Source organism: Nannobrachium achirus (assembly GCF_963921795.1).
Source record: "Nannobrachium achirus genome assembly, chromosome: 18".
Lineage (NCBI taxonomy): Eukaryota > Metazoa > Chordata > Actinopteri > Myctophiformes > Myctophidae > Nannobrachium > Nannobrachium achirus.
Window position 1 is genome coordinate 235,736 of NC_137825.1, and position 19,292 is coordinate 255,027.

Genomic DNA, 19,292 nt, shown 5'->3' on the forward strand with positions numbered 1-19,292 from the left:
GTACCTGTCTAAATACTGGTCTACAAGATACACTACACCACTAAGATACCCATGTACCTGACTAAATACTGGTCTACAAGATACACTACACCACTAAGATACCCATGTACCTGACTAAATACTGGTCTACAAGATACACTACACCACTAAGATACCCATGTACCTGACTAAATACTGGTCTACAAGATACACTACACCACTAAGATACCCATGTACCTGTCTAAATACTGGTCTACAAGATACACTACACCACTAAGATACCCATGTACCTGACTAAATACTGGTCTACAAGATACACTACACCACTAAGATACCCATGTACCTGACTAGATACTGGTCTACAAGATACACTACACCACTAAGATACCCATGTACCTGACTAACTACTGGTCTACAAGATACACTACACTACTAAGATACCCATGTACCTGACTAAATACTGGTCTACAAGATACACTACACCTCCAAGATACCCATGTACCTGGCAAACTACTTCCTAAAGGTCAAGGATGTTCACGATCACAACACCAGAGGCAGCTCCACTAATCATCATCAACGTAGATTTAACACTAAACAAGGCTCTAACTCGTTCTCCTGCTATACCACCAACATGTGGAACGCCCTTCCACGTAGACCCTAACCCTCCTATACAGGGTAATGAGGTTAGGGTAGTATAGTTACCTGTAGATACCCATGGTTCCCTCAGTAGAACCTATAATGAGGTTAGGGTAGTATAGTTACCTGCAGATACCCCATGGTCCCCTCAGTAGACCCTAACCCTCCTAGGATCACAGGGTAATGAGGGTCGAAGCTGGTGATGAACTCACAGGGTAGAGCAGATATTTCTATCCTCACGTACATTCCTGTTGCGACATAATTATAATGCATTAATATTATACATACTGTACATTAATATTATAATACATTAATATTATAAATACATAATCTCTATCCTTATGTACATTCAGTTACATAAATAATTATTATTATACAACATGATTATATTAAATAATAATCTCTATCCTCACGTACATTCTTGTTCAAAGAATTATAAATAAATTACATATTGATTAAGAATATGAAATATGACATCATTAACTTATTAAATAAAAATAAATACATTACATATTAATTAAGAATATGAAATATGACATCATTAACTTATTAAATAAATAATACATGCCTGGACGAAAGCCCTCGTACTGAACTCTGATGTCATCATCCAACGCCTCGAACTCTGCTCTGTTTAACTAACAACATAAACATTAAAATACAGTAATATAAACATTAATATACAGTAATATAAACATTAATATACAGTCATATAAACATTAAATATGACATTATTAACTATGAACTCTGCTCTGTTTAACTAACAACAACATAAACATTAAAATACAGTAATATAAACATTAATATACAGTAATATAAACATTAATATACATTAATATACAGTAATATAAACATTAATATACAGTAATATAAACATTAATATACAGTAATATAAACATGAATATACAGTAATATACAGTAATATAAACATTAATATACAGTAATATAAACATGAATATACAGTAATATAGAGTAATATAAACATTACATATGACATTATTAAACTATGAACTCTGCTCTGTTTAACTCATTGACTGCCAAGGCCCGAGTTTCCCGAGTTATTACAGTAGTCCCAGGCTGCCACAGCCCGAGTTTCCCGAGTTGGAAGCCATTTTGAAAAAAAAAAAAAAAAAAAAAAAATCAAATTTTTTTTTTATAAAAAAATTTCTAAAAATGCCTCAAATGTATTAGGCATGATCGCAATTGTGAAATTGCATGTTTAGCCCCATAACAAACAAATCTTTCAAAATGTCAAAAATGGCTGTTTTGTCTGACTTTGAAGGCTTGTATCTCATGAATGCCTGAACGGATTTCCAAGCGGATTTTTTTGTTTGAAAGCTGTTAAAAAGTACTACACATATGATGCATATATGGTGCATGGGCGTGCACGATCCGTGCACAAAAGATTGATCCGTGCACTCGAAATTTAGGAAGGTGGCAGTGTTTGTTTTGTCTGACTTTGAAGGCTTCTATCTCATGAATGCCTGAACGGATTTCCAAGCGGATTTTTTTGTTTGAAAGCTGTTAAAAAGTACTACACATATGATGCATATATGGTGCATGGGCGTGCACGATCCGTGCACTAAAAATTGATCCGTGCACTAGAAATCTAGAATAGTGGCAGTCTGGTACTTGGGGGCCATCTTGAAATGGCATTCAATGAGCTAACTAACAACAACATAAACATTACAATACAGTAATATAAACATTAATATACAGTAATATAAGCAATACTATACAGTTATATAAACATTAATATACAGTAATATAAACATTAATTTACAGTAATATAAACAATACTATACAGTTATATAAACATTAATATACAGTAATATAAACATTAATATACAGTAATATAAACATTAATATACAGTAATATAAACATTAATATACAGTAATATAAACAATACTATACAGTTATATAAACATTAATATACAGTAATATAAACATTAATATACAGTAATATAAACATTAATATACAGTAATATAAACATTGATATACAGTAATGTAAACATTGATATACAGTAATATAAACATTAATATACAGTAATATAAACATTGATATACAGTAATATAAACATTAATATACAGTAATATAAACATTAATATACAGTAATATAAACATTACTATACAGTAATATAAACATTAATATACAGTAATATAAACAATACTATACAGTAATATAAACATTAATATACAGTAATATAAACATTAATATACAGTAATATAAACATTAATATACAGTAATATAAACATTGGTATACAGTAATGTAAACATTGATATACAGTAATATAAACATTAATATACAGTAATATAAACATTGATATACAGTAATATAAACATTAATATACAGTAATATAAACATTAATATACAGTAATATAAACATTAATATACAGTAATATAAACATTAAATATGACATAATTAACTCATCTCCTGCCACAAGCCCAGAAAGCAGAGGAAAAGCTGTTGGTCCAGCCGGGGTCATCATCAGGTCATCAGTACGTGATAACAGTACTAGTTAGTACTAGTTAGGGTAGTGGTAAGGTTAAGGTTAAGGTTAGGGTTGGGGTTAGGGTTGGGGTATACAGTATGTAGGGTACCTCAGCCTGTTTGTGCATCTCCTCCTTCAGGGTGGTAACAGTAATAGTTAGGGTTAGGGTTAGGGTTAAGGGTAAAGGGGGGTGTATGTAGGGTATATGTAGGGTATATGTAGGGTATATGTAGGGTAAAGGTAGGGTACCTCAGCCTGTTTGTGCATCTCCTCCTTCAGGTCATCAAAGTAGGTGGCGCCAGCCTCAGTGTGGTAACACTAATAGTTAGGACTAGGGTTAGGGTTAGGACTAGGGTTAGGGGTAAGGGTAAAGGGGGGTATATGTAGGGTATATGTAGGGTACCTCAGCCTGTTTGTGCATCTCCTCCTTCAGGTCATCAAAGTAGGTGGCGTCAGCCTCAGTGTGGTAACACTAATAGTTAGGACTAGGGTTAGGGTTAGGGTAAATGGGGGTATATGTAGGGTATATGTAGGGTATATGTAGGGTACCTCAGCTTGTTTGTGCATCTCTTCCTTCAGGTCATCAAAGTACGTGGCGTCAGCCTCAGGGTCGTCGTATTCTGCGTTGAATCTCTCCTTCATCCTCCTCTTCTTCTCCAGTCGTTTATTCTTCATCACTTCATCATCGTCCAGCTTCACCTTCTGCTGCTCCTCTTCCTCAGCTTCATCCCCACCGCTGTCTTCCTCCTAGATAGAATAATAATAATAATAATATTATTATTATTATTAAATTAATATTAATGAATATTACTAACACTAATACTGTCCACCGCTGTCTTCCTCCTGGATAAATAATATTATTATTATTATTATTACCCTAATAATAATACCACTAATACTGTCCACCGCACATCCAAGTGATGTCAGTGTGATGTCAGTGAGTCACAGTGATGTGGTACAGAATTACTCATATATGGGCATAAAAAGGATGTCACGTGACATAACTTCCTGTACTGACAGTCAGACAAGCTACGAGAATAATCAGGGTATAAAAGTCCATATATGGTCATTCCCAGAAAAAAAAAAAAAAAAAAAACGTTTATGTCCATACATGGAGATTTCTGATGTCATAAATCCCAGGCCGAAAATGAGAATGTTAGGGTACCCACTTATATTATGCCCATATATGGAGATCCACAGGCATCAAACCAAGGTCCTGCTTGGCATTACTTACGTACGTTTTATGCCCATGGCATATATGGAGATTCCTATATTGTCAATATTAAGGACATTATTAAGGATATTATGTTATCAATATTAAGGACATATATGGGTGGCGTGTTCCTCCCTCCGTGTCATCAGCGCCAACACCCTAGGTGGGGTTGGCGATAGGGCCTTTCTGTGTGGAGTTTGCATGTTCTCCCTGTGTCTCCTAGGGTTGATACCCTCACAAAAACATGAACAAACTCCCCCCAGAATGACAACAACTAGAATCATCAGAGAAACGCTGTGGTTGGCCAGATGGCCAAGAATTGGCGCTAAGTCGCATGTCACCATGAGGTCGCAAGTCACCCTGAGGCCGCAAGTCACCCTGAGGTCGCATGTCACCCTGAGGTGTCTTACTAGTACTAATAAACAACCAAATGTCTGTCTGTCTGTCTGTCTGTCTGTCTGTCTGTCCGTCTGTCTGATATACACACATGCTGACATCACTGATACTAAACAGTGTCCACATTTGGAATTGACTGACATCACTGATACGTCTGGGTTCTCCAACATTACTTCTGAGACTCCATTCAATCCCTCATAAACACACACACACACACACACACACACACACACACACACACACACACACACACACACACACACACACACACACTAGTTGTATTAATAGTGACAGTAATAATGTTACCTTGTCTTGATCAGCTTTATGAACCTCTCCTGTTTCCAAGTCCTCAAAGTCTCCATACAGCTCCTCTACACACACACGCACGCACACGCACACACACACACACACACACACACACACACACACACACACACACACGTTACAACACAACCTAAATAAACACTTTGAGCACCACTGATATAGAAGGATTTTTACATTTGCAGCCAAAGCTGCATCCCTAACCCTCATTTCATTATAAATGCATCTACACTCACTAGAATCTATTTTATTCTCATTTCATTATAATACATCTACACTCACTAGAATCTATTTTATTCTCATTTCATTATAATACATCTACACTCACTAGAATCTATTTTATTCTCATTTCATTATAAATACATCTACACTCACTAGAATCTATTTTATTCTCATTTCATTATAATACATCTACACTCACTAGAATCTATTTTATTCTCATTTCATTATAATACATCTACACTCACTAGAATCTATTTTATTCTCATTTCATTATAAATACATCTACACTCACTAGAATCTATTTTATTCTCATTTCATTATAAATACATCTACACTCACTAGAATCCATTTTATTCTCATTTCATTATAATACATCTACACTCACTAGAATCTATTTTATTCTCATTTCATTATAATACATCTACACTCACTAGAATCTATTTTATTCTCATTTCATTATAATACATCTACACTCACTAGAATCTATTTTATTCTCATTTCATTATAATACATCTGGGTTCAACTAGAATCTATGTATTTATTTATGAATACATTTGAGCTGCACAATGTGACTCCAACCTGTACTGATTAATGAGATCATTATTATTGTATAATAGTCTAATTTCAAAATATTTCCAGGAATTTCATGACTGTGGGAACCCTGTGTATATCAGATCATTATTATTATTGTATATGATATTATGATGTCATCAGAGAGACAGAGATCATTATTATGTCATCTCACCATCCTCTCTAAGCAGCGTAGCAGCATCCTGACCCTCCTCCCACCTCCCTGTGACGAAGCAATCTCTGATGGAATCCAACACCTTTAATACAATACAATACAAACATTATTATTATTAATAATATATAATATATATGACCCTCCTCCCTGTGACGAAGCAATCTCTGATGGAATCCAACACCTTTAATACAAACATTATTATTATTAATAATATATAATATAAACAATCTCTGATGGAATCCAACACCTTTAATACAAACATTATTATTATTAATAATATATAATATAAACAATCTCTGATCTGATCCAACACCTTTAATACAATACAATACAAACATTATTATTATTAATAATATATAATATAAACAATCTCTGATCTGATCCAACACCTTTAATACAATACAATACAAACATTATTATTATTAATAATATATAATATATATGACCCTCCTAATACAATACAATACAAACATTATTATTATTAATAATATATAATATAAACAATCTCTGATCTGATCCAACACCTTTAATACAATACAATACAATACAATACAATACAAACATTATTATTATTAATAATATATAATATAAACAATCTCTGATCTGATCCAACACCTTTAATACAAACATTATTATTATTAATAATATATAATATAAACAATCTCTGATGGAATCAAACACCTGAAATTAAATGACATCCATTTATTTTTATTTTCCCTGAATGTGTTACTAGCTGTCATTACAAACACATCCATAGATAGATAGATAGATAGATAGATAGATAGATAGATAGATAGTGTCTATCTATGTGTTACTAGCTGTCATTACAAACACATCCATGCCTTGGTTGTCCCACACAAGCCGTCAGTTTCATAAATCATGTTTTGGGTTGAGCATTTGGCACAAGTGCCAATCAAAGTGACTGAATTGGCCATTTTTTCCGGGACTTGGCAAAACACATAACAGCATAACATCTGTTTAGCAGAGTGTGATGGCTTGTGTGGGACAACGATGGCATGGATGTGTTTTTAATGACAACTAGTAACACATTCATGAAAAAATAAAATCCCTTTTGACCACAACAAATAGTGTAAAAGTGATAGGCTTATAGGCTCCACTCTATGCTATGAGAGCTGCTGGGGAAACTGGACAACAGGAGCATTTCTGCCTAATAGACCATATGGACAGTCATTATAGACCTAATAGACCATATGGACAGTCATTATAGACCTAATAGACCATATGGACAGTCATTATAGACCTAATAGACCATATGGACAGTCATTATAGACCTAATAGACCCCAGGGACAGTCATTATAGACCTAATAGACCCCAGGGACAGTCATTATAGACCTAATAGACCCCAGGGACAGTCATTATGGATCAATATAAGTAGGAAAATGAGCCTAGGAGTGATTTAGTGTGGAGTCCTTTTTAACTATCATAATGTTTAGTTAATTAAAACTGTATTGATCATTAAACATGTTAAATCATGTTTTTTTTTTTTTTTGATTGATTTCTTTATTGACATATTAGCATATAAGCATACAAATAGCCAAAAGGATGAACATAAGAAAGCTGGTAGGCTTATTTCCATTATGGTCCTTTTCCAATATAATATAATACAATATAGTACAATAATACAGTACAACAATGTTCTCTAAAAGCATCTTACTGTTGCAAATGTGACATAGTTATGTAAATTGTCTTTTTTCTTCTAGCCATCTTTTATGTGAAGATTTAAAAGTGTCCTTTGAGACTATGGATTTAAGTTTCTTAGGAAGTCCATTCCACATAACGGCTGCTGAGTATAGAAATGTACTCTTTCCCATACCGCTGTTGAATTTGTATGGTACAAAGTCAGTAGAGCTACCTCTGGTGTTATACCGATGGGTGTCCTTTACATCTACAAAATATTTGACCAGATACCTGGGTACCTCCCTGTTCTTAATTCTGTGAACCATGCGCATTTCTGTGTGCGATACTCTCTCCTCGACTCGCATCCACTTTAGGCTATGAAAATGTGCTGGGAGAAGATGAGTTCTGGGATGAAGTCTCAGGATTAGTCTAATCATTTTGTTTTGGGAGGTCTGTAGCTTTGTTTTGAGGACTTTAGGGATGCTGGAATACCAGGAGGTTCATGCATAGTGGAATACCAGGAGGTTCATGCATAGTGGAAATGACATTGGACTAGTGCTGATGCTAGTATTTTTAGCGCTCTTTGATCCACCTGAGTCGAGACTCTGGCAAGAAATTTCACTTTTTGATTTACTTTTGCTATTACTTTTAATGCCATATTTTCACCTGATAATTTGTTATCTAATATGCATCCTAAATACGTAACGGCCTGCCTGTCTGTGATTTGATTATTACCTACTACCACTTTGAGTCCGGGAGATTCCCTTAGGTTGTGGTTTGACCCAAAGAGTATTGACTCAGTTTTTTTAAGATTTAATGACAACTTGTTGTCATTTAGCCATGTGCTGACTTTTGCTAGTTCTAAACTTAAGGTTTTTTCCACCTCTGATTTGTCCTCATGAGAGACTAGCAGAGCAGAGTCATCCGCAAAAAGGAACAGATTGCAGTCACATGCCGATCTCATGTCGTTAATATATAACAAAAAGAAAAGTGGACCTAATATGCTCCCCTGAGGGACTCCGCACGAGAGTGTTAGGGGTGAGGACAATGTGCCACTTATGTCAACAACCTGTTGTCTCTCCTCCAAGTAAGATCTCACCCATTTTAGGGATATGCTATTGAACCCCAACGCCCCCAACTTGCTCAGAAGGATGTTGTGGTTGACGGTGTCAAAAGCTTTTTGAAGGTCCAGCATGACCATCCCACAGTACTTTCCGTCATCTATTTCTTTCCTGATATGATCAGTCAGATAAAGTAGGCATGTGTCCGTGGAATGTGATCTACGAAAGCCTGACTGAAACTCAAACAGCAAATTGAGAGATGTCACATAGGTGTATATTTGTTCATAAATTATTCTTTCTATTATCTTTGTTATTGCACATAATATGGAAACTGGACGATAATTACCGGGTTCTAATTTATTCCCTTTCTTAAATAGGGGTGTTACTTTAGCCAATTTGAGCTCTCTGGGAAACTGACCTTGTGAAATAGACATGTTTGTGATGTGAGTTATGGGGGGTGCAATTACGGTGGCTGCATCTCTCAGAAACCTGGATGGAATGTTGTCAAGACCTGATGCTTTTGTAGGATTTAGGGCCTTGAGTTTCAACAACACATCCCTGTTTGCTACCTCCTTAAAACAGAAAGCGTCCATTTGGACTCCTTTTTGATGGTAGAAGGCCTTAACATGGCTATCTCCATAGCAACCGGATTGCCTTGGCAGCTTATTTACAAGTGACTGGGCCACAGTTGTAAAATATGTGTTTAGGTTGTTTGCTGTGTTTAGTTAATTAAAACAATGTAATGCCTTGCTCACCTCTTCCAGGTCCCAGTCATGGGTTAGGGTTTAGGGTTTTTAGGGTTAGGGTTAAGGTTAGGGTTTAGGTTAAGGTTAAGGTTAGGGTTAAGGTTAAGGTTAGGGTTAGGGTAATGCCTTGCTCACCTCTTCCAGGTCCCAGTCATGCTGGGCGTCAGATTGGAACCGGGACGTGTCGGGGGCGTCGGCTCTCTGCTTGGTGCTTTTATCAGGACGACTGACCCTGAACATACCACCCAACTCTTCATCCTCATCTTCATCTTCATCATGACTGGACAGCACTGAGGGACAACAGTAATACTATTATTACAACCAGGCAGTAGTAGGTTAGGGTTAGGGTACAGGGTACAGGGTACAGGGTACAGGGTGAGGGTACAGGGTACAGGGTTAGGGTACAGGGTACAGGGTACAGGGTGAGGGTACAGGGTACAGGGTACAGGGTACAGGGTACAGGGTTAGGGTACAGGGTACAGGGTGAGGGTACAGGGTACAGGGTTAGGGTACAGGGTACAGGGTGAGGGTACAGGGTACAGGGTACAGGGTTAGGGTACAGGGTACAGGGTTAGGGTACAGGGTACAGGGTACAGGGTGAGGGTACAGGGTACAGGGTACAGGGTGAGGGTACAGGGTACAGGGTACAGGGTACAGGGTGAGGGTACAGGGTACAGGGTGAGGGTACAGGGTACAGGGTGAGGGTACAGGGTACAGGGTACAGGGTGAGGGTACAGGGTACAGGGTGAGGGTACAGGGTACAGGGTACAGGGTGAGGGTACAGGGTGAGGGTACAGGGTACAGGGTACAGGGTACAGGGTACAGGTACAGGGTACAGGGTACAGGGTACAGGGTACAGGGGTTAGGCTAGACTATGGCTCTCTGCTTGGTGCTTTTATCAGGACGACTGACCCTGAACAGACCACCCAACTCTACATCCTCATCTTCATCATGACTGAAGGACACTGAGTAAAAACATTATTACTATTATTATTACTAATAATCACCCTCCTCATCCTCACCTTCCTCCTTAGTGGACAACACAATAATATTATTATTATTATTATTAGTCTCAGGGGTCTGTAAGGAGGACTGGACAACAACGACAACAACAACAACAGTATTAGTAGTATTAATTAATAGTTAGTAATTAGTTAGTTATTAACAGTATAGTATTATAGGTCTGGTTAGTAGTATTAATTAATAGTTAGTAATTAGTTAGTTATTAACAGTATAGTATTATAGGTCTGGTTAGTAGTATTAATTAATAGTTAGTAATTAGTTAGTTATTAACAGTATAGTATTATAGGTCTGGTTAGTAGTATTAATTAAAAGTTAGTAATTAGTTAGTTATTAACAGTATAGTATTATAGGTGTGGTTAGTAGTATTAATTAATAGTTAGTAATTAGTTAGTTATTAACAGTATAGTATTATAGGTCTGGTTAGTAGTATTAATTAATAGTTAGTAATTAGTTAGTTATTAACAGTATAGTATTATAGGTCTGGTTAGTAGTATTAATTAATAGTTAGTAATTAGTTAGTTATTAACAGTATAGTATTATAGGTCTGGTTAGTAGTATTAATTAATAGTTAGTAATTAGTTAGTTATTAACAGTATAGTATTATAGGTCTGGTTAGTAGTATTAATTAATAGTTAGTAATTAGTTAGTTATTAACAGTATAGTATTATAGGTCTGGTTAGTAGTATCAATTAATAGTTAGTAATTAGTTAGTTATTAACAGTATAGTATTATAGGTCTGGTTAGTAGTATTAATTAATAGTTAGTAATTAGTTAGTTATTAACAGTATAGTATTATAGGTCTGGTTAGTAGTATTAATTAATAGTTAGTAATTAGTTAGTTATTAACAGTATAGTATTATAGGTCTGGTTAGTAGTATTAATTAATAGTTAGTAATTAGTTCGTTATTAACAGTATAGTATTATAGGTGTGGTTAGTAGTATTAATTAATAGTTAGTAATTAGTTAGTTATTAACAGTATAGTATTATAGGTCTGGTTAGTAGTATTAACTAGAAGAGAAAATTTCTAAGAAATTTTAAGTGTGCCTGCAGCTCGCTAAGTCTGTGCAACCTTGTGTAGCGGTTGGTGTTAGCATTAGCGTTATTTCATTTGACGCAACCCGCGTGTCTGTATGACAAACGGTTCACGAGATCAAGGGTCACTTCCTGTTTGGTGAGGGGCACTTCCTGTTTGGCGAAATAGGCCCCAATTAAGGTCATGGACGATTAATGAATTAAAGCTGCAAGCAGCGATGACCGGGCCCTCGCAGCTCTACCCACGTCACAAGGCCAGCAGCCAATCAGAAACCAAACAGGAAGTCAGCCATTTCGACTAATTAGTGGCGTTTTGGAGCATTTTTGGCCGTTATCACGGGTCGCACTTTAACGACAGTTTTTTGAGAAAAAATTGTTTTGTGAGAAAAAAAAAATTGAGAAAAAAAAAATTAGAGAAAAAAAAATGTTTGAGAAAAAAAAATTGAGAAAAAAAAAATTTGAGAAAAAGAAATTTGAGAAAAAAAATTTGTGAGAAAAAAAAATTTTGAGAAAAAAAAATTTTTGAGAAAAAAAAAATTTGAGAAAAAAAAATTGAGAAAAAAAAATTTGAGAAAAAAAAAAATTGAGAAAAAAAAATTTGAGAAAAAAAAATTTTTGAGAAAAAAAAATTTGAGAAAAAAATTTTTTTGAGAAAAATTTTTTTTGAGAAAAAAATAAATGTATGACACCAGCCGCGAGTCTGTACGACAAACGGTTCATGAGTTATAGAGGCACTTCCTGTTTGGTGAAGGGCACTTCCTGTTATAGAGGGGGCGGGGCTTAATCAATTACAGCTCATCCCTATTGGTCGGAAAAAGACCAAAGTTGTGTGAGCATTTTACATTTTAAATGATGTTGCTAGGCAAAAGTATGGCAGAGTTATGTGGCGCCAAAGTTTCTGTTTTTTTTTCGGTGTCCCCCATTCAAAGTCAATGGAGTTTTTGGGCGTCGTTTTTTGCGAATTACGTCGCAATGGTAACGCGGATCGGAAAGAAAAGTAATAGCACACCATTCCCGGCCGAGCCGCACGTTTTGATGTATATATTGCGGGGGTGGCGTAAATCGTGCGGCAGTTATTAAGTGCCGAAATTTCCCCCATTCTAAGTCAATGGGGTTTTTGGGCGTCGTTTTTTGCGAATTACGTCGCAATGGTAACGCGGATCGGAAAGAAAAGTAATAGCAACCTATTCCCGGCCGAGCCGCACGTTTTGATGTATATATTGCGTGGGTGGCGTAAATTGTGCGGCAGTTATTACGTGCAGAAATTTGTGGCGAAACTATGGACTTAATTAATTAACTAGAAGAGAAAATTTCTAAGAAATTTTAAGTGTGCCTGCAGCTCGCTAAGTCTGTGCAACCTTGTGTAGCGGTTGGTGTTAGCATTAGCGTTATTTCATTTGACGCAACCCGCGTGTCTGTATGACAAACGGTTCACGAGATCAAGGGTCACTTCCTGTTTGGTGAGGGGCACTTCCTGTTTGGCGAAATAGGCCCCAATTAAGGTCATGGACGATTAATGAATTAAAGCTGCAAGCAGCGATGACCAGGCCCTCGCAGCTCTACCCACGTCACAAGGCCAGCAGCCAATCAGAAACCAAACAGGAAGTCAGCCATTTCGACTAATTAGTGGCGTTTTGGAGCATTTTTGGCCGTTATCACGGGTCGCACTTTAACGACAGTTTTTTGAGAAAAAATTGTTTTGTGAGAAAAAAAATTTGAGAAAAAAACTTTTTTGAGAAAAAGAAATTTTGAAAAAGAAATTTTGAAAAAAAAATTGTGAGAAAAAAAAATGTGAGAAAAAATTTTTTTGAGAAAAAAATAATTTTGAGAAAACAATTTTGAGAAAAAAAAATTTTGAGAAAAAAAAATTGAGAAAAATTTTTTTTGAAAAAAAAAAAATTAGAGAAAAAAATTGAGAAAAAAAAAATTTGAGAAAAAAAAAATTTTGAGAAAAAAATTGAGAAAAAAAAATTTGAGAAAAAAAAATTTTTGAGAAAAAAAATTTTTGAGAAAAAAAAATTTTTGAGAAAAAAATTGAGAAAAAAAAATATTTGAGAAAAAAAATTTGAGAAAAAAAATTTTTGAGAAAAAAAAATTTTTGAGAAAAAAATTGAGAAAAAAAAATATTTGAGAAAAAAAATTTGAGAAAAAAAAATTTTTGAGAAAAAAAATGTTTGAGAAAAAAAAATTTTGAGAAAAAAAAATTGAGAAAAAAAAAATTTGAGAAAAAAAAATTTGAGAAAAAACATTTTTGAGAAAAAAAAATTTTTGAGAAAAAAAAATTGAGAAAAAAAAAATTGAGAAAAAAAAAATTTGAGAAAAAAAAAATTGAGAAAAAAAAATTTGAGAAAAAAAGAAAAGGTATGACACCAGCCGCAAGTCTGTACGACAAACGGTTCATGAGTTATAGAGGCACTTCCTGTTTGGTGAAGGGCACTTCCTGTTAAAGAGGGGGCGAGGCTTAATCAATTACAGCTCATCCCTATTGGTCGGAAAAAGACCAAAGTTGTGTGAGCATTTTACATTTTAAATGACGTTGCTAGGCAAAAGTATGGCAGAGTTATGTGGCGCCAAAGTTTCTGGGTTTTTTTCGGAGTCCCCCATTCAAAGTCAATGGAGTTTTTGGGCGTTGTTTTTTGCGAATTACATCGCAATCGTAAAGCGGATCGGAAAGAAAAGTAATAGCACACCATTCCCGGCCGAGCCGCACATTTTGATGTATATATTGCGGGGGTGGCGTAAATCGTGCGGCAGTTATTACGTGCCGAAGTTTCCCCCATTCTAAGTCAATGGGGTTTTTTGGCGTCGTTTTTTGCGAATTACGTCGCAATGGTAACGCGGATCGGAAAGAAAAGTAATAGCAACCTATTCCCGGCCGAGCCGCACGTTTTGATGTATATATTGCGTGGGTGGCGTAAATTGTGCGGCAGTTATTACGTGCAGAAATTTGTGGCGAAACTATGGACTTAATTAATTAACTAGAAGAGAAAATTTCTAAGAAATTTTAAGTGTGCCTGCAGCTCGCTAAGTCTGTGCAACCTTCTGTAGCGGTTGGTGTTAGCATTAGCGTTATTTCATTTGACGCAACCCGCGTGTCTGTATGACAAACGGTTCACGAGATCAAGGGTCACTTCCTGTTTGGTGAGGGGCACTTCCTGTTTGGCGAAATAGGCCCCAATTAAGGTCATGGACGATTAATGAATTAAAGCTGCAAGCAGCGATGACCAGGCCCTCGCAGCTCTACCCACGTCACAAGGCCAGCAGCCAATCAGAAACCAAACAGGAAGTCAGCCATTTCGACTAATTAGTGGCGTTTTGGAGCATTTTTGGCCGTTATCACGGGTCGCACTTTAACGACAGTTTTTTGAGAAAAAATTGTTTTGTGAGAAAAAAAATTTGAGAAAAAAACTTTTTTGAGAAAAAGAAATTTTGAAAAAAAAATTGTGAGAAAAAAAAATCTTGAGAAAAAAAAATGTGAGAAAAATTTTTTTTGAGAAAAAAATAATTCTGAGAAAACAATTTTGAGAAAAAAAATTTTTGAGAAAAAAAAAATTGAGAAAAAAATTTTTTGAGAAAAAAAAAATTAGAGAAAAAAATTGAGAAAAAAAATTTTTGAGAAAAAAAAAATTTAGAGAAAAAAATTGAGAAAAAAAAAATTTGAGAAAAAAAAATTTTTGAGAAAAAAAATTTTTGAGAAAAAAAAAATTTTGAGAAAAAAATTGAGAAAAAAAAATTTGAGAAAAAAAATTTGAGAAAAAAAAATTTTTGAGAAAAAAAATGTTTGAGAAAAAAAAAATTTTGAGAAAAAAAAATTGAGAAAAAAAAATTTGAGAAAAAAAAATTTGAGAAAAAAAATTTGAGAAAAAAAAAATTTGAGAAAAAAAAATTGAGAAAAAAAAATTGAGAAAAAAAGAAAAGGTATGACACCAGCCGCAAGTCTGTACGACAAACGGTTCATGAATTATAGAGGCACTTCCTGTTTGGTGAAGGGCACTTCCTGTTAAAGAGGGGGCGAGGCTTAATCAATTACAGCTCATCCCTATTGGTCGGAAAAAGACCAAAGTTGTGTGAGCATTTTACATTTTAAATGACGTTGCTAGGCAAAAGTATGGCAGAGTTATGTGGCGCCAAAGTTTCTGGGTTTTTTTCGGAGTCCCCCATTCAAAGTCAATGGAGTTTTTGGGCGTTGTTTTTTGCGAATTACATCGCAATCGTAAAGCGGATCGGAAAGAAAAGTAATAGCACACCATTCCCGGCCGAGCCGCACATTTTGATGTATATATTGCGGGGGTGGCGTAAATCGTGCGGCAGTTATTACGTGCCGAAGTTTCCCCCATTCTAAGTCAATGGGGTTTTTTGGCGTCGTTTTTTGCGAATTACGTCGCAATGGTAACGCGGATCGGAAAGAAAAGTAATAGCAACCTATTCCCGGCCGAGCCGCACGTTTTGATGTATATATTGCGTGGGTGGCGTAAATTGTGCGGCAGTTATTACGTGCAGAAATTTGTGGCGAAACTATGGACTTAATTAAGTATGGCGGATTACAATAAGTGTTTTGCCATTGCGTTGCATGGCAGGCACACTTAATTAATAGTTAGTAATTAGTTAGTTATTAACAGTATAGTATTATAGGTCTGGTTAGTAGTATTAATTAATAGTTAGTAATTAGTTAGTTATTAACAGTATAGTATTATAGGTCTGGTTAGTAGTATTAACTAGAAAAGAAAATTTCTAAGAAATGTTAAGTGTGCCTGCAGCTCGCTAAGTCTGTGCAACCTTGTGTAGCGGTTGGTGTTAGCATTAGCGTTACATTTTTTAACATTACCATTTTTTGCATAAGCTTTAACATTATGGTTCTTCATATGACACCACCCACATGTCTGTACGACAAACGGTTCACGCGATAAAGGGTCACTTCCTGTTTGGTGAGGGGCACTTCCTGTTTGGCGAACTAGGCCCCAATTAAGGTTAAGGACTCGTAATCAAGTCATTTGACGCAACCCGCGCGTCTGTACGACAAACGGTTCACGAGATCAAGGGTCACTTCCTGTTTGGTGAGAGGCACTTCCTGTTTGGCGAAATAGGCCCCAATTAAGGTTAAGGACTCTTAAACTTGTCATTTGACGCAACCCGCGCATCTGTACGACAAACGGTTCACGAGATCAAGGGTCACTTCCTGTTTGGTGAGGGGCACTTCCTGTTTGGCGAAATAGGCCCCAATTAAGGTTAAGGACTCTTAATCAAGTCATTTGATGCCATCCACGCGTCTGTACGACAAACGGTTCACGAGGTAAAGGGTCACTTCCTGTTTGGTGAGGGGCACTTCCTGTTTGGCGAAATAGGCCCCAATTAAGGTTAAGGACTCTTAATCAAGTCATTTGATGCCATCCATGCGTCTGTACGACAAACGGTTCACGAGGTAAAGGGTCACTTCCTGTTTGGTGAGGGGCACTTCCTGTTTGGCGAAATAGGCCCCAATTAAGGTCAAGGACTCTTAATCAAGTCATATGACGCAATATGCGCGTCTGTACGACAAACGGTTCATGAGATGTAGAGGCACTTCCTGTTTGGCGAAGGGCACTTCCTGTTACAGAGGGGGCGGGGCTTAATCAATTACAGCTCATCCCTATTGGCCATCTAAGTACACACAGCAAGTTTCGAGACGGTACCATGCTGCAAACTGGAGATAAAGCTGTTTAAAGCTAAGCCAATAGGAAGATAGGGGCGTGGCTTAAGAGGGGCGGGGCTTAAGTAATAAGTCCCTATTGGCCGTTTAAGTCCAGACACCAAGTTTCAAGACGGTACCATGCTGTGAACTGGAGTAGTGGCTGTTTAAAAGCCAGCCAATAGGAATACAGAGGGGGCGGGGCTTAATCAATTACAGCTCATCCCTATTGGCCGGAAAAAGACCAAAGTTGTGTGTGCATTTTAAAGTTTAAATCACGTTGCTAGGCAAAAGTATGGCAGAGTTATGTGGCGCCAAAGTTTCTGGGTTTTTTTCGGAGTCCCCCATTCTAAGTCAATGGGGTTTTTGGGCGTCGTTTTTTGCGAATTACATCGCAATCGTATCGCGGATCGGAAAGAAAAGTAATAGCACACCATTCCCGGCCGAGCCGCACATTTTGATGTATATATTGCGGGGGTGGCGTAAATCTTGCGTCAGTTATTACGTGCCGAAATTTCCCCCATTCTAAGTCAATGGGGTTTTTGGGCGTCGTTTTTTGCGAATTACGTCGCCATGGTAACGCGGATCGGAAAGAAAAGTAATAGCACCCCATTCCCGGCCGAGCCGCACGTTTTGATGTATATATTGCGGGGGTGGTGTAAATCGTGCGGCAGTTATTACGCGCCGAAATTTGCCAGAACATGACTTACTGACTGACTTACTTAAGTATGGCGGATTACAATAAGTGTTTTGCTATTGCATAGCAGGCACACTTAATTAATAGTTAGTAATTAGTTAGTTATTAACAGTATAGTATTATAGGTCTGGTTAGTAGTATTAACTAGAAGAGAAAATTTCTAAGAAATTTTAAGTGTGCCTGCAGCTCGCTAAGTCTGTGCAACCTTGTGTAGCGGTTGGTGTTAGCATTAGCGTTATTTCATTTGACGCAACCCGCGTGTCTGTATGACAAACGGTTCACGAGATCAAGGGTCACTTCCTGTTTGGTGAGGGGCACTTCCTGTTTGGCGAAATAGGCCCCAATTAAGGTCATGGACGATTAATGAATTAAAGCTGCAAGCAGCGATGACCAGGCCCTCGCAGCTCTACCCACGTCACAAGGCCAGCAGCCAATCAGAAACCAAACAGGAAGTCAGCCATTTCGACTAATTAGTGGCGTTTTGGAGCATTTTTGGCCGTTATCACGGGTCGCACTTTAACGACAGTTTTTTGAGAAAAAATTGTTTTGTGAGAAAAAAAATTTGAGAAAAAAACTTTTTTGAGAAAAAGAAATTTTGAAAAAAAAATTGTGAGAAAAAAAAATCTTGAGAAAAAAAATGTGAGAAAAAAAAATGTTGAGAAAAAAATAATTTTGAGAAAACAATTTTGAGAAAAACATTTTTTGAGAAAAAAAAAATTGAGAAAAAAATTTTTTGAGAAAAAAAATTTGAGAAAAAAATTGAGAAAAAAATTTTTTTGAGAAAAAACATTTTTGAGAAAAAAATTGAGAAAAAAAAATTTTGAGAAAAAAAAATTGAGAAAAAAAAATTGAGAAAAAAAAATTTTTGAGAAAAAAAAATTGAGAAAAAAAAAATGTTGAGAAAAATTTTTTTGAGAAAAAAAAATTTGAGAAAAAAAATTTGAGAAAAAAATTTTTTGAGAAAAAAAAAAAATTGAGAAAAAAAATTTGAGAAAAAAAAATTTGAGAAAAAAAAAATTTGAGAAAAAAAAAAATTGAGAAAAAAAAATTGAGAAAAAAAGAAAAGGTATGACACCAGCCGCAAGTCTGTACGACAAACGGTTCATGAGTTATAGAGGCACTTCCTGTTTGGTGAAGGGCACTTCCTGTTAAAGAGGGGGCGAGGCTTAATCAATTACAGCTCATCCCTATTGGTCGGAAAAAGACCAAAGTTGTGTGAGCATTTTACATTTTAAATGACGTTGCTAGGCAAAAGTATGGCAGAGTTATGTGGCGCCAAAGTTTCTGGGTTTTTTTCGGAGTCCCCCATTCAAAGTCAATGGAGTTTTTGGGCGTTGTTTTTTGCGAATTACATCGCAATCGTAAAGCGGATCGGAAAGAAAAGTAATAGCACACCATTCCCGGCCGAGCCGCACATTTTGA

At 36.1% G+C, this 19,292-nt stretch overlaps 1 protein-coding gene across 1 annotated transcript in view; it reads right to left on the minus strand.

The window, feature by feature from the left end:
* bms1 (BMS1 ribosome biogenesis factor) overlaps positions 1-19,292 on the minus strand; it is a 77,298-nt gene that overhangs the window by 13,701 nt on the left and 44,305 nt on the right. The window contains exons 13-18 of the mRNA XM_080748050.1: positions 9,588-9,742; positions 6,007-6,088; positions 5,025-5,089; positions 3,659-3,856; positions 1,184-1,250; positions 742-863 (exon numbers count right to left, since the gene is read on the minus strand). Coding sequence (XP_080604176.1) covers positions 742-863; positions 1,184-1,250; positions 3,659-3,856; positions 5,025-5,089; positions 6,007-6,088; positions 9,588-9,742 — 689 coding nt within the window. The remainder of the gene's footprint in view (positions 1-741; positions 864-1,183; positions 1,251-3,658; positions 3,857-5,024; positions 5,090-6,006; positions 6,089-9,587; positions 9,743-19,292) is intronic.